The sequence below is a fragment of the Anarrhichthys ocellatus genome, unplaced genomic scaffold, assembly GCF_004355925.1.
Source record: "Anarrhichthys ocellatus isolate YVR2014 unplaced genomic scaffold, GSC_Weel_1.0 scaffold2, whole genome shotgun sequence".
NCBI classification, from domain to species: domain Eukaryota; kingdom Metazoa; phylum Chordata; class Actinopteri; order Perciformes; family Anarhichadidae; genus Anarrhichthys; species Anarrhichthys ocellatus.
In genome coordinates, this window is record NW_022280032.1 from 6,990,477 (window position 1) to 7,006,877 (window position 16,401).

Consider the following 16,401-nt stretch of genomic DNA (forward strand, 5'->3'; position numbering starts at 1 on the left):
ACACACACACACACACACACACACACACACACACACACACACACATTGAGGGTATGATAGGATTGCATTGACACCAGGTGACAATCCATCCTCCTCCAGGGCCTGATGGGTAATTCCCCCGAGAAGCTCCGTTATCAGTCACTCTTGAAGTGAGCTCGACAGTTGTTGGGTGTAGTTGCCTGGTTACAGTTGCTATCCTTTTGACTTCCTCCCCTTTTTTTCTCTCTCTCTCTCTCTCTCTCTCTCTCTCTCTCTCTTGCTGTTTTGATTTCTCCTCCCTTTCTCTCCCTCTCTTCACACTCTTTACTCGGCTCTGTTAGTCTCTAACAGCCCTCAAACTGCAACCTCATTTTCGTTCAGGACTTCTTTCTGAAAGGAAGTTGTGAAGGTTGTTTGGTCCTTTTGAGATTCTACCGCCGCCTCCTCTTCCACCCCCACCTCCTCCCTTTCAGCAGACTGCCCTTGTGAGCACGCTCTGTCATCTGCATGTCTCCTTGTAGAGGCTTTTTTTGTTTTGTAAAACCTTGTTCTTTGGTTGCCTGGACACAGACTCCTAGCATCTTTTCTTCAGGTGCCCCTCTTGATGGGAGTTGCCCCCCCCCCACCCCCCGCCCCCTTCGCTCTCCATCACACACACAAAAGGTTTCTCCATTGTGTGAATATACACTTTGCTGCTTGATTTTCAACGAACGTGAATATACACATGTGCACAAACACAGTGTGATTACAAACTGCTGCTAAATAAAGCAAAATAAACAAATAATGTTTTCAGTTGGCACGGCATGATTTTAACAAAAGAAGAAGCTAATTGCTCCTCATTAAGGCTGTGCTGAAATGAACCGAGGCTGACAACAAGCAAAGTGAATTTTCTGTCCTCCCCCTGTAGGATAAAGCATGAGAACATTGTGGCTCTGGAGGACATCTACGAGAGCTCAAACCATCTGTACCTCATAATGCAGCTGTAAGTACATCAACCCTCCACTTTGTTTTGTCTGGGTTAGCTCTTTGTCTCCCACTCGGCCATCTATTTTGATGCGTTTTTTTTGTCATGAATAAGTGTTATGTCCTTGTGGTATTTTTGCCCTCAGTTGAATGTTTGAGTGAATACAGTAATGCTTTAAAGATCAACGAGATATTACATAATATTGTTCTCCGAGGGTATAAGAAGATTGATACCACACTAATATCTGTCCGTGGCAGAGGTCGTGTGGCGGATTGTTCGTCTCAAGTATTATTATTATTATTATTATCATATTTGAGTCACAGAGCGAGGCATCTGTTCTGAAGGTATTTCCCGGAAACTCAGACACCTGGATGCAATAATATTCTGTCTGCTGCATGATAAAAAAGATTTGTATTCCTTTCTACCAGAATGTTTTTATGACACAAGGAAAACAAGAGCACTTCATTTTATTGTTGATATAAAATAATAGAATCATATACAGATGGTATTTGATAGTATGTATATTTACAATACTAGAAAGTAACACTAATATAGAGAATTATAACTGATAATGAAATGTTTTCATTTTCAGAATCAGAACTGTTTATTGCCAAGTACGTTGCACATACAAGGAATTCGACTCGGTGAATGCTGCTTAACACTAAACACAGTGCACTAGTATGCGACATAATTTCAAAATAGAAACATTTGCAATAAAATATGGTAAACAAACAAGTATATTATTAAAGTGGCAAGTGTATATTAATAGAGGGAAGATGTGCAAGGGTGTGTAACTGTAAGAAATTGTCCTGGGGATGTAAGTGTCTGAGTCAGCGGGGGTCCCGGGCTTTGTTGATGAACCCAACTGCAGACGGGAAGAAACAGTTTTTGTGGTGTGAGGTCTTGGTCCTGATGGACCACAGCCTCCTGCCTGAGGGAAGGGACTCGAATAGTTTTTGTCCAGGGTGAGAGGGGTCGGCTACAATCTTTCTCACAGGGTGATGGGGGCAGGTGGGGCTGCGTTCTTGCGGAAATCCACAACCATGTCCACTGTCTTTAGAGCATTGAGCTCTAAGTTGTCCGCACCAGGTCACCAGATGGTGTTGTGGAAAATATTCCTATACCCGCTTTGCGTGAGTCTTTTAATGCTGAAACACAGAATACCAAAAACCAGGTTGTCTTTTAAGTATTTATTTATTATTCGCAGGGAAGGTTCAATCATCACAACAGAATGCGTACAGTCTCAATGAGGAAGAACCAAGAACCAAGTGAACAAGCTTTCTTTATACAGAATGAGCAAAGGTAGGGGCCGATGGCCAATGTTACAGACATTTCAGTCTCAGACTGATAGGAACAACAATGAAAAACAAACGGTCAGCAACCAAAGCAAGCGGCCCAAAGGCCTTGGTGCTGCAACATTCTCATACAGCACAGTTAGTTATCTTTGTGAACAGGCAAGGGAGAACTCTTCTTCTGCACAACAGAGACACGGTGAAGTTCAACAAAGTTCAGAGCAAAATTACTTATGCATGAGTACAATATACACAGTAGAAATATATACTAGGGAAAAAATGACCATTACAATGGTCAATATCCCACCTGTAGGCGGACTCATTTCCAACCAGAGATGATAGTCACCTTACACTGTAAGGTGACTATCATTGACCGGCGTACAGTCAACGGTTTCAATGCTGTCGTCAACACAGTGAATAAGCTTATTTTCTTTAAGCTCAGAATGCTTGAGCTTCAGCTTGAGTCGAGGCCGTCACAGATGTTGAGTCTACCTAATGGTCATATTTGAGGACGTTGATGTTGCAAATATCTTGTGAACTGTATTTCAGTGTTTGAAGGTGTATGTGTGTAAAGCTCTGTGCTGGTTTCCTGTGTGGCATATGTCATTATTTTAGAGACCTTTCCAACATCATTTAACAGCTTTTGTGACTAATGCACAAGCGATTATCTGCTCTCATTGTAGCTCTGCAAAGGTGCGTAATGTTGCCTTGAAGTCTCACTTATAAAAATGGTGATTGGCAGTCGTCCTTGAAAGCGTGCACATGATGCTCAACTTAATAAGTCACTCTTTTTTTTTCCTTTTGTCAATGCATTTTTAAAGTAGTCGAGATTAATTTCTGGTACATCAGTTGCGAACCCTTCAGGGTTACATAATGTGACAAAGGAATGATACTCAGAAGTCATGATGCCATATGATGAATACTGGAAAAACTGCGTTTGGAAAAATAAAGTAGCCCACACTATAAACTGCCGAAAAATGAATCATCCAGTCAATTCTTGCACTGAGCTGAATGAGATCTTTCTATTATGTTGTCCATTCCATGTACTGAACGTGTACCAGTGTCATTGTTGTGTCCCAGTAATGATTATAATCTTTATTGTTACAAAGAGCTTCACGGTCAAACTGAATAACTAAAATAATTTGGACAATGCAAGTGTTTTGATCAATAAACATTTAGTCTATCAAATTAACTGAAAACTGACAATTCACGAAAAAACACCCCTTTCTAGAGAAATGCAGGTGTGTGGAAATATATATATTTTTTAGGATAGATTTAAAGGAATGAATCAACAAGGACTCTGTTATGGAGTTTGGGGGTCCTGACAGTAAATGCACAATCTGCAGGATCTAAAGTGCAGCTACATGTAGCCCACCTGGTACTAATGACAAATACTAGTCAGCCAACCAACTTTTTGTATTCAGTGTTTTTACATGAAATCAATCATTTGTGATCAGGTAATATACTAATATTACAAAGAACATACCACTTAAAAATAAATTGATGAACTTATCTGTGGTGACAGGGTGTCTGGAGGCGAGCTGTTTGACCGCATCGTGGAGAAAGGTTTCTACACAGAGATGGATGCCAGTCGACTCATTCGGCAGGTTTTGGATGCAGTCAACTATCTGCACTCTATGGGCATAGTGCACAGAGACCTAAAGGTACAACAGTGAGTTCACTCCGAGCTGAACCTTTCAGTCGTACTGAGAGGGGGAAATTCCTGCTATTTAACGTGAGTGAATGACATTACGTGAGAGCTTTATGAGGATCACCCACAGAGGTTAAATGTCGGGGATTTTCCTTCTCGGGTAAAACTGATGAAGCTTCTTGGATGAGCTGTAAAACGACCCAACTCTTCACTGACAAATCCAAGGGATTTAGTTTCACATTTTGTCTGATATCTTGCCGCCAGGATGACTGAAATGAATCCACACAAACGGTACATGAGGTCATATGAAGACACAAACACACATGCAATCGTCTAACTCTTTTTCTCTTATTTCAAGCCGGAGAACCTGCTGTACTTCAGTCCCCATGATGAATCCAAAATCATGATCAGTGACTTTGGCTTGTCAAAGATGGAGGGAACGGGTGACGTGATGGCCACCGCCTGTGGGACTCCAGGATACGTTGGTGAGGACGCCGTCTGAGCTCTGGAAACATCCTCCGAGATAATTAGATGCACTAGTTGGCTAAACATGATCTAATCTAATCTGCCAGAAGCCACAGGTCAACCTCAGCCATCTGCTACAGGCAAACCAACACACATTTACATTCTTCTCCAGCCTCTGTGTCATGGTGAATGGTCAAAACACTTGATGACTGTTAGTTTTTCTGACCATTTTTAATAATTAACTTCATTGTTCCAGCTCCTGAGGTTTTGGCTCAGAAGCCCTACAGTAAAGCTGTGGACTGTTGGTCTATTGGGGTCATCGCTTATATTCTGTAAGTTTTCACTTTAAAATATATCTATGGTTATTAACTGAAACTTATTTGTGTGTTTGATATGCTTCATGTGTTGTTGTTTTTTAACCTTTTATTTAAATAGGAAATTCAGAAACCACAAGCAAATCCTCATTAAGATTAGAAACCTCTTTGTCAAGAGTTCCCTGCCCAAGAAAGGGATCAAAGTGAAGAGTTACAAACAAACATCATAAAACCAAAAAATAAGCAAGAGTCTACAGCCATGCTAGCTCTGTGAGGCTGTATGTACTTAGGCTGTCGTTAGCATGTTAGCATAACGATACGATAATGCTAACATATTGGTGTTTAGCAGGTACAAGGTTCACATCTTTTTGCTGTGTACGAAATCTAAACTACTACTATTTTTACTGTTACTACTGCATACTGATTCTGAGTTGTTTTTTTTTAGTATGTAGTGCCTTTACACTTTATTAAATCTGTGTAAAAACATTTAGATGTATATGTGTGAAGTTCAGTTGACAGTTTGATCGACAACTGACATCACACACATTATATTCTTATCAGTATCAAAGGGTTTAGTCTGATATTTTGGTAAATTAAAAGCTTAAACATACTATGACGAATTGGTTTGGATTTGGAGCACAGCTTTAGCGCTAAACACAAAGTACAGCTGAGGCTGATGGGAATTTCATAAGCTTTGGATATAAATCAAAGTATTGGACAGATTTAAAGAAGAACAGATTTAATTAGGTTTCACCCTGAGGGGAGCAGGAATATCTGTGCCAAATTTGCCAGCAACATTTGTTGAGATATTTCACTCAGAAACAAAAATATAAATCTCGTGTGGGAGCTAGATGAAAAGTCAAACTATCACCAAAATGATTAGGACTCATCCTCTGGGGACCATGAACATTTGATGGTAATCATCCTAGCGTTGTCAAGATATTTCAGTCTGGACCAAAGTTTTGTATTGGTCAACGGACTAACGAAGTCATCGAGAGGCACTCTATAGCGTGGCTGAAATAGCAAAAGATGTAAAAACATCGATAAGATTAATATGAACGATCACATTCTAAAAACAATACAATGTGGCGCCTTCAAAGAAAACGTAAAAGCAGTCTAAAACAGTCAGACCTAAAATATATGAAACCAAATCCCAATTCTAATATACACCATTGGATCGGAGTCTGACTGATTCCCACAGCTACTGGTCCTATTTTACAGAACCTGTAAAGCTTTCAGTGTAAAGTGTTGCTGCCAAATGAATTAAGTGGTTTTGCTCGTTAGCAAAGACAAAATCCCTCGTCTCGTTATCCATTCATTAGGTGTGAGGAATGTTAAGGTAATTGAGTGGAATGAGTCTGGTGGTTTTTATGGAATAATCTGTTTCATAATCAAGATCAGACTTTTAATCTGCAGTTTGCATTCTTATCCATTCTTATCCATATCATATGAAAATATGAACCGTTTTTATCCTATTTTATTTCCCTCTTAGCCTTCATGTCGTCTCTGTAATCCCTCTGAACCGTCTCCTGTTGTATGCTATAGGAACAATCTAACTGCCAGTGAATGAGATTAGGTCACAGCAAATCCTTTTTTAGATTTGGGTTAAAGTTTCCAACATCAGCTAGAGGACGGCACTCTCACAGATTGTTGTTGTGTAATCATCCATCTTCATCTTTCCAGGCTGTGTGGTTACCCTCCTTTCTATGACGAGAATGATTCGAAGCTCTTTGAGCAGATTCTCAAGGCCGACTATGAGTTCGACGCACCGTATTGGGATGACATATCAGACTCCGGTGAGCTATGATGTGTGTGTGTGTGTGTGTGTGTGTGTGTGTGTGTGTGTGTGTGTGTGTGGTTTAAATGGCATACTCATCTGACAACCTTTTACTGCCTTTAATTCTCAATTCATAATTCATAGAGTCTTCTGGTCAGCATGTTGGCTCAAAATGTGTCTTTTACGGCCATGCATACAGTTAAAAAATATGGAGGATTATGTTTATGAGATTACATAAGTATTTTACTGAGTTTAAATATTACCATTATTTCAAGGAAATTCCTTTGGAACTCGGCCACATCTTGTAACCTCCACACTGCTGTAACATGTCCTGGTTCAACTAAAGTAATTAAACTTGTATTTAGTACGTTAGTAGAACATCATCTGTATTTTCTCTATAATTACTACTAAATTACATACTTTTCAGGACCTATCTTAGGAAAAACTTGTGGTTGCAGGACCCTACGCTGTTTCAGAGTACACAACCTGTTCTCATCTGACTAGTTTTTCACCTTTTCATTTCCCTCTGCAGCCAAAGACTTCATCAGCCACCTAATGGAGAAGGACCCAGAGAAGAGATTCATATGTGACCAGGCTCTTGAGCACCCTTGGTGAGAAGCTAACCGCCGCACACCACACTGCACCCCAGCCAGACAATCGCAGGGAACCACACACATTTTGGTGTGATTAAACCGCAGTTTGACGCAGCTCGCCAGGCTTGCGCATTTGTCATGGAGAAAATGTCCTCCCACTGTCATCTGTCGCCATGGCTCCGAGTCGCGAACCCACATCTGCTCGGCACCGCCAGCCCTCTGAGAGAAATCCGCTGAATAACTGGCTGCCAATTAGCAGCTGGTATCCTGAAGGATCCTTGAAGAATTTGGAAGCTTTAATGAACAATTATGATGTCTTCCCAGGCCTGAGCCGGAGGTAACGAGAGCGAGCGGGCGTGGGCCGCTGTCTCTGGCTGAGGTGGCCAATATGGATAGGTCTGTTCGCCCTTAATGGGCCTTTTGGGTCCTGGGCAGGTTGGGCCTCTCATACAAATATGTGTTTTGCGACACCAGTAACGGGTGTAATAACAGAGAGAAATGGCTTCCACTGACAAGGTTTCACACATAGATATTATGATGAATGTGACAGACAGAGATGCAGTGTGTGAGCTTCCGCGAAAACATTGCATCAAACAAAGACGTTGTAGCAGAATGAAAATAAATGATCCGAGTAAATAGGAAAAAGCAGCACGAGGACGATTCTCAGAGGTATTGCAGATCCAAATATAAACCATTTGGGTAATGCTGTGTTTGTGTGTGTGAATTGCTGTTTGCATCATCTAAAACTTGACTTCACTTTTCAGGATTGCCGGAGACACTGCTCTCTGCAAGAACATACACGAATCAGTCAGTCGACAGATGCGGAAAAACTTTGCCAAAAGCAAATGGAGGGTGAGCCCACAAGACTGATCAGAAACACAATATTCTCTATCTTCTTGAATAGCGGAACCACGCAGTGGTTTGTCTGGTATTACATGTCTGTTTACGCTCTTCACAGCAAGCCTTCAATGCCACGGCTGTAATCCGCCACATGAGGCGTCTGCAGCTGGGCACCAGCTTTGGCAGCAGCATTCACAACACCGTGTCCAGCCCTCAGAGTCGTGCTCCAGCCAAGAGCCAGTCTGTGGACTGCGCCCCGCTCTCCCCGAAGGACTGTGAGTGACACTTCAGATGTCTCTGCAGACACAAACATGTCCAAGTTTTAGTGCCACGCTCGGCTCTGTTCACTCTGCTGCCCTCGTCGTTGAGATAATTGGAAACTGTTTAAAAAGCTCCTGAGGGGGAAATTGTCATTCAAGCAGACTAAACTGATTTGACATGAGCCATGTGGTCACTACATTTGTGGAGCCATTTAATGTAACATAAGATCTGTGACAGTACCGCCTCACTAATAAACTGTGTTTACTAGTTAAGTCATTTATTAAACAAACAAGATAAACATTTGCTGCTTCCAACTTTTCCAATGTGAAGTTTTACTGCTTTTATGTGTTTGATATCATTGTACATTAATTAACTTTATTTTGGACTGTTGGTCAAGACGTCACCTTTAGATCAGCGAAAGTATAAAATCAATTAATAGACGATTCATGTGTTATTATTATGTGTTCATTATATATTGTAATGGTGACAGTCAGTTCAATATGCTGCGATTGACAACAATGACAAACTAATCTTAACTCAAGGTCCACTTATTAGCTTCTTCCTGGCCTTTAAACCACATCTCATGGTTTATTATCAGCAGATAGTTTTCTGATATAGCTCAGTGTTATTATCTCCGCCAGGAGAATCAGGCGATCACTCGTGTGCGTCCGTGAATAAGTGAGGGAGTATGCACTGCTTTGTCTGTCCACGGCTAATCGTGTATTCTGCTGTATAATATTTTGATGTCTAGTTATGGCTGCATGCTCAAGGATCTCTCATGGTTGCGGTGACTCGCACCTTTTATTGCCTGTTTTATTCTGCCATTGACTTAGCTGAGGCACGCGCCTGTACAATCTGTTTTGTGTGACATGCAAGTGAAACACACACACACACACACACACGCACACTGATATACGGTCTAGGAGGGTTAGCCTATTGTGTTCATTTAATCACACAATACAACAGTAGTCGTTGCAGACACACCTGGCCAAGATCTGCTTAAAGGACTTAAAGGATGAGCCTGGTGATATTTTATATTTTGTTTATTGTCAATAAATCCAAAGAAAAGACCTAAACCTATCATTAATTGCTCCTACTGTATTGTCTGTGCAGCCAAAACCTGATAGAGCTTATTCTTCTATGTCATAGAGCTCCGCTGTTGTCCAAACACTATTAAAAACACATAAATGAGTCACACTGTTGCTCTGGGTGACTTCATTACGGTGACCATTGTAGTTTATTGCCACCGTGCTGCGGTAAATACTCATCAGAGCACCAAATATGTGTTAGTCTTGGGCTGAAAATTGTTATTTACTCCAGTTTGCGGAACATTTGCTGACAGCGTTGTGCTTTAAGAAAATGAAAATAAATATTTGTGACTTTATTTGAAAGATGTACGTCTTCAGTTAGAACCGTTGGGCGCGGGGATGAGTGCCACAGACAGGCTTGAGCATTCGTTAAGTATTGACTGATGACTTTGAGGTCGGGTTGTGCTCGCTCAGAACTTATTTGTACGACGGGCTGTCTGACCATATCGGAAAAAGTCTGTTTGTTGTTCCGAAACGACCTTACTCGATTGCAGAATGAAAAACCAGCTGGCATAGAGAAGGGCAGATGCTTTATCCTTTGAATTATGGGGATAACGGTGCATATTTTCAGACAGTCTCTCCTGGATGACATTTAAAAATTGACAGAAGTTGTTGTCTGACACATAACAAAGGAGAGCTGAGGGAGAAGTTAAAACCATGTCTCCTTTCTCACCTCCGCACAACTGGCCAATGGCAGTGTCAATATTTTTGTTTTGTCAAACAAAACTCTTTGCTGATACTGTATTTCCTCCCTCAGGTCCCCCAATAGAACCTTTGCCCTCTGCAGTTAAAGTGTTCAACCAGGACTCTGACGCCCCTTCTGCTGCACTGGAGGAACCATCCGTGGTGGCCGAGCCATCGCGCCCGCGGCCCTCCACCGTTACGGTCATCCACACTGGGACTAAATGACGCCAGGTTCCGCGGGAGGTGAGCTGGGAGACCACAGAGCTTTGAGACGGGGAAACAACCTTCCCCAGGCCTCAACGTCGTCGCCCAGTTTGCTCATCCCGCAACCTCCCATCTGTTTCTGCCAACCACGGGAGGAATTTAAGGAGCGTTGGCTCAGCCCGGCACCCCCCGCTGCTTCCCTTCCCACTCTCATACAGACCTGGAAGGACAGAGGGGAAGATGCTCACCAGAAGTTGTTATTGTGGGAGCCATACTCAGCCTGGATCATGGTTGCCTGGCAGATAAACAGGCAGCTGGGGAAGTGCCACACTAAAGGGAACTCTTTATTGACGCTGCTATCAGTTTTGACTGCGAGTGTCTCGAGAAAAGGACGCTGAGCTGTATGCCTTGTGTAAATATCCTGCCTGGAAATGTTGAATGGTGTCATGTTATGCAAGTGAAATATAGGCTTCAAGCTGTGGTAAATAATTGTGACATCATCTGAACTCTGAACTTCTTCTTGTCGTTTTGACAGCTCTTGTTAATTTGCTGTAGTGTTTTCTCTTTGCTTTAAAGTGTGTGAGCAGGACGATGGGCTTCAGTCACGACTGTGATCGCTGAGAGGGCCGGTGCATTGCACTAATGCATTGGATTATTTATTTTCTTACAATATATTATGACTTTTGTAAGATATGTGTAAATGTGCTATTAGACATGACTGAAAAGCTATTGAATTGACTGATAAAGATACAGTATCTAATAGTTGTTACTTTGTAATTGATGTTTTATTTGATGAATTCATTTTTTTTTGGACGTGACTGTGAAGTCCTCCTTGACCACAGGAGGGCAACCATGTGTTGTTGCTGTGACCAGTTCTCAGGGATGTGCTCCAACATGAAACCAACCAAAACCTTCTCACTGCTGGTGAGGACGGGGAAATAGTTAAAGAGTAAAACCTCCAAATACTGCATGTTGTTCTAATGTGCCATTGGGAGAGTTTGACAGATGTCTCTCTTTAAATCCATCATTATTGACCGTATGAGTGTAATGTAACTTATACTGAATGAATTGTTCTTCCCTTTAAAAACCTTGAATCGTGTTTGGATTTAAAGAAAGTTGTGTTTATCAGTGAAGTGAGCGTAAAAATGTAAAATGACAAATGAATGCAAATGTATCTTCATAACGAATGCTCCCACTGCCGAATTAATCCGTAGTGTTCAGTTCAGTATAGTCGTACTATCGTGCTCTGCTTCCGCTCATGGAGTGGCTGGTCTGAGAACGGCTCACTCGCTCTGTGTTTAATCACTGTGCTTTCAGACCAGCCTGTTGAATTTAGCAGAAAGACTCTCCTTCTCACTCGTCTAGAGACTCCTACACACAGAGAAAAGAAGGTATCTGTCTTTCTCTGTGGTACCTCTATTTGAATTTAAATCACTCCTCCAGAATATGCCCAACATCGAGGGCTTTGCCATCTTGAATTATCTAAAAATATTGTGGTGAATATTGACATCTTACTGTAAATACAAAAGCTCAACTACACAGTTAGCTTGGGTCTTGAGTGTTCATTTTTGGCTTCCCCTATATTCCCCCCCCCAAAAAAATATCAGCAGAAAGCAGAAATCTGATGCATTGCAAGCCCCTCCGCTTGCATGTATAACTATTGTTGCAGAAATGTGCTGTGGAGTTGTATTAAAAAAAATGCATGCATGAGTTGTTGCTTCTTGAAGAGGGAGTAAATGGTCAAATTAGTTCAGTTTGTACACATTTATTACAATACAAATACAGATTCATTATGTTAAAAGACTTAATTTCATCACAAGTGAGTAAATGTATGGTGAAAACAGTAGATTCACACTTCTAATGGTAGCATATAAATCATTGCACATCTATTTAACCCAGGCCCTCCTTCACATCAACATACTTCATATTGTTTTATCGACTTGATACTTAATGACTTTACTCATTTTTTTGAGAATTGCTTGTAAACATGATGTTGAACTGATGGCACGTCTGCTACAGAGAATTCTGCGTTACTTCTGTTCAGGGTTTAAGAGACCGCAGCTGTTGAATACAACAGATTTGCATCTGCTCTATAATTATAATTGGTGTTGACAGAACTCTTTATGCAGCACTACGCCTCCATAATCCTGAACAAGTCTATTTGGATTTCTGTTATTGGACTTATATAACAGTTTGTTCTGACAGATGTGTTTTTCTTTAGGGGCTCTAAATGATCCTAAGCATGACTAACTATTCAGGACAGCATGCTGTTCAATTCTTTGTCTGTGAATTACTTTATATTTTTTAAGCAAATCCTCCAATTGTTCAAATTCTTCTCAGTCCACTATAATATTAAATTGACTATAATTGTTTTTTGGCTGTTGGTTGGACAAATCAAACAATCTCACAGCTTCTGTTTTTGGGATGATCTCATTTCCCCAGTTTTCTGACATTTTATAGATCAAATGAATCGATTCATTTTAAAAGTATTCGATTGATTAATCGCTAATGAAAATAATCCTGATGTACAGCCCTAAATGAAGGACATTTATATTTGTTTTCCCCTAACCCATTACATATAAGACATCCCTTATGAATAATGACAATGTTTACTGGCCATTTCTGTACTGTGTCACCTTCGTTAAATGTGCAAGCCCAGTTTGTTGCACAGAGAAAGGCACTTACATTTACTATATATATATATATATATATATATACACTAAATATTGTGTTTTAATTCAAAAGTTCAATAGAAAAGAGAAAAAGGTGAAAGAAATAGGAAAATGTTTGCAATTATTGCTATTACTGTTACTTACACATACAGCAGTGAGGAAGTAAAAGCCAATGTCAACAACACAAGGGTGAAAAACAAGCTAAAAGTCTCATAGCTGACATCTCTACTATATAAGTGTCACGGTCAGAGGAGAAAGGCCTCATTGTGTAGTTAAAGATGTTTCTTTAAACGCTCACAGCATCACCTCTCTCCTCCCTCACTGCCCACGGCCTCAGATGGACTGACGGTCGTACTACTGAGGAGGATGCATCCCGTCGTAGTGATACTCCCTCCACTGCTCGGTGCTCTCTCTGGACCTCTCGTCTTGTTCTGGGAAGATTTAGAGGATTTTAGTGGATGAATGAGCTTGGTGGAGTGAATGAAATCATCCCTCTCAGCTACATCGGGTATTACCATCATTCTCCTCTTCAGCGTAGTTCTCAAATTCGTTCCTCTTCTGCTCGTGGAACTCTCTCCTCCGCTCATCTGCAGCCAGAATCTGCCTCTGCTCAGCTGCAAGCACAGAGGAGGAGGATGAGGATGCATTAACTGAGTGTAAAAGGATAAACATCTTCGACTCAGTAGTTCTTTTGTCATAGTAATATGAGGAGGATTTGATGATGAAGTAAACTGAACATCAGACACATACACTCAACACAATAACTGTTTGACGTCTGAAAACTACAACCTACCACAGAAATGAATCACTTTATCTGAACAAAAGCTGATATTTGTGAACTTCATAAAGCCGGTATTTGTGGTGAAGCTGTGAATCACAGGAGCTGATGGTTACCAAGGCCGACACTCAAAAACACAAAAAGCTGGACCCCAAAGTCACGAAAGAAGTCTAATGAGTAATGTCTATTTTTCAGATCCAAAAATACCCACAAAGGTCCATCTTTCTACAAAACTCACACTTCTACTAAAAGCTTGTACAAACACATCCAAGCTTGGTTACTTCAATTCAACATGCATTGTTGTTTCTTTCTTTTCTGCCAACCAAGCACAACATTTTTTTTACCATGTTGAGAAAATACTCCAAAAAAATGTATAAAAACACAAGCTTCAAGTTCAAGCATTCACTGGGGCGGTTTGCAGCCGAGTGTGAAGCGGCGGGGATGAGAGTTTAGCACCTCCAAATCTGAGGCCATGGTTCTCTGCCGGAAACCGGTGGATTGCTCCCTCCAGGTGGGGACGGAGTGCCTACCTCAAGCGAAGGAGTTCAAGTATCTTGGGGTCTTGTTAAACCGGAGTTTTAATGTTTTAATGATTTACCGATGACCTGCAGATGAAGACATCTGAGGGCAACAACATACTGTTTTATAACTTTGCACAGCAGCGTAAATCTTCCATCATTATCTTCGCCTGACTCACCGCAGCAGACGTGCTTCTCATGGCTCACCAACTCTCACATAAGAGCAGCATTTAGAGTCTGGTGTCTACGTTTTCATGTCAATAATGTGCTTCATAAATTCACTGTATCCACCATCTGAATACATTTCATCAAATATTTTCCTTTGCAAATTTCACCCGCCTGCCAGCAAATTGTTGTGCTTTCATGTCATTATGCAGCAGGAGAGGCTCTTCAAAGTGAGCACAGTTTATTTGTCTCACTTGTTTTACTTTGGTTTTTCTCTGACCCCTTTCTGCCTGTGTGTCGGCACATTCCACATTCAACAGTGAGCCAACCCGCTCATCCACTCACTCTCAGTCCATCTCAGTCTGTTCACTGTGTTTACGGCTTTGTGTTCACTTTATCCCAGCTTTTAACAGCACAAAGTGTCTTGTTGTTACACACAGACACCTCACAGCATGTTACACAACTCTATCAGAGCAGCGGTCTCAGTGTGTGCTCTCACCTTCCTGTTGGCAGAACTGTACATAACAGTGCCGTTGAATCTCTCGAGAATGTCAAACAGTGTACAGTATGTGAATTTTCACAACACTTTCAAGGAGAATATTCACTGATTTACTCGTGCGGTGAGTGTGTGTGTGTGTGTGAGCTCCATGCTGCCCTGTAGGTCCTTCTGCAGCATCCAGCAGGGGAGGCAGGGCTGCTGTGTGAACAGACAGGTCTGAGGTTGTCTCTGGTCAGGCCAGGGTCACAAAACAGTTACCAGCTGCTGGCTGTCATAAAAACATTCAGATGGTCATTCACTTACTGTTCATTCAAACTACAAAAATCTAAAATATATATATATTTCATCTGTCTTAGTGGCAAAAATGACATTTTCTTGAAGCAAGAGAGAGAAATATGTCATTGTGGTTATTGAACAATGTCAACTGTTTCGATGATTACAATACAGTGTTTCTTTATGCGCAGGATAAAAAGGCATTGGAGAGTATTTTCTCTTTATTTCACGCTGTATTCATGCTTAATAAACGTTGTTTGTATGATTAGTGCTTTGTTTTGTCAATGTCGGACATATTAGCATAATTTTTTTCTTTACAAGGGATGTATTTTTTCTAAGAGGCAGAAAATGTCTCATTCACATCAATTAAATCAGATAAAATATTTTTTTTAGAATCAAATATTGTTGATGCTGGTGGAGGAGTCTGCTCTCTCCTATATCTTGTTTACAGAGAATTACACTAATTTCTAGGAAAGTATGTAAACATTTGCTGGATTTATCTGAGCTCTTTAGCAGAATTTGTTTCATTTTTTTAACAGGTTACAATTGCAAAGCTTTTGCACATTGTACAGTTTTAAAGACAGGTGTGAAGGAAAAGCTCTTGACTGTTTGCAAACCAAAGAATCCTACACAGCGTTATCACAAGTTTGGATGCAACGTGACGACTTCCATCGTGGCATTACAGTGAAGAAAATGTCCTGTGCAATACGACACAGATGCCAACAATTACCACAAACACACAACACCCTCGGCGGACCAGACCTCAGTTCAAACTGCCACAAACAAACCCAGTGAAACCCCAGTGAACTCACCGTTAATCTCATCCTGAGACTTTGCACCCCGTCTGGTGCGTCTTCTGAAGAAGTTTGAGGCGTCTGACTCCTTCATGAAGATCTTCTTCAGTGGACCTGCAGTGGGGAGCAGGTGGAGTTTCAGCTTACAGCATGAAGGGATAAACAGAGGGGATGAAGAAGAAGAGAAGCAGCTGATGTAGCTCCTCACCTTGTGGGTCTTTAGCGCTGCCTGTGCTGCTGGGCACAGCTGCAGACTCTGCCTCTGGAGACCCTATAGGACAAAACGTGAGGGCTCGACATTTAAAATACTCCATGCACACAAAGAAAACAGAAACCATCACATAAATGATCCTGCATCAGACTCACAGGAAAGTGCCAGAAGCACAGTGAGGAGAGCCAGGAGGGTTGCATATGTCCAGGACATCTTCAGCTCTGGGTCTGAATTTGTTGAGAGATACGAGTAATGTGGAAGACCAGGAAGGAGAGGTGAGTATGTGAGAGGTGGGGTGGGAGCCTGGCGCAATATTGAGTGTTTGTCAGAGGAGAGGGAGGGTGGAGATCTGATGAGAGGCTGAATCCATAACAGCAGG

The 16,401-nt window shown here is 41.3% G+C and overlaps 2 protein-coding genes across 2 annotated transcripts in view; one reads left to right on the forward strand and one right to left on the reverse strand.

Annotated features, from left to right (window-relative positions):
• Positions 1-10,687, forward strand: part of camk1db (calcium/calmodulin-dependent protein kinase 1Db) — a 20,773-nt gene extending 10,086 nt beyond the window's left edge. Inside the window, exons 3-11 of the mRNA XM_031863808.1 lie at positions 887-961; positions 3,761-3,899; positions 4,245-4,371; positions 4,608-4,683; positions 6,349-6,461; positions 6,975-7,053; positions 7,800-7,887; positions 7,994-8,150; positions 9,982-10,687. Of these exons, the coding sequence (XP_031719668.1) occupies positions 887-961; positions 3,761-3,899; positions 4,245-4,371; positions 4,608-4,683; positions 6,349-6,461; positions 6,975-7,053; positions 7,800-7,887; positions 7,994-8,150; positions 9,982-10,133 (1,006 nt within the window). The 3' untranslated portion in view covers positions 10,134-10,687. The remainder of the gene's footprint in view (positions 1-886; positions 962-3,760; positions 3,900-4,244; positions 4,372-4,607; positions 4,684-6,348; positions 6,462-6,974; positions 7,054-7,799; positions 7,888-7,993; positions 8,151-9,981) is intronic.
• Positions 10,688-12,891: 2,204 nt separating this feature from the next.
• On the reverse strand, positions 12,892-16,257 carry ucmab (upper zone of growth plate and cartilage matrix associated b). The gene is made up of 5 exons (XM_031870491.1): positions 16,178-16,257; positions 16,020-16,082; positions 15,830-15,925; positions 13,300-13,398; positions 12,892-13,215 (listed from the first exon to the last, which is right to left on the reverse strand). The coding sequence occupies exons 1-5, from the start codon at positions 16,233-16,235 to the stop codon at positions 13,139-13,141; spliced, it is 393 nt and encodes a 130-aa protein (XP_031726351.1). The 5' UTR covers positions 16,236-16,257; the 3' UTR covers positions 12,892-13,138.
• Positions 16,258-16,401: the final 144 nt, after the last annotated feature.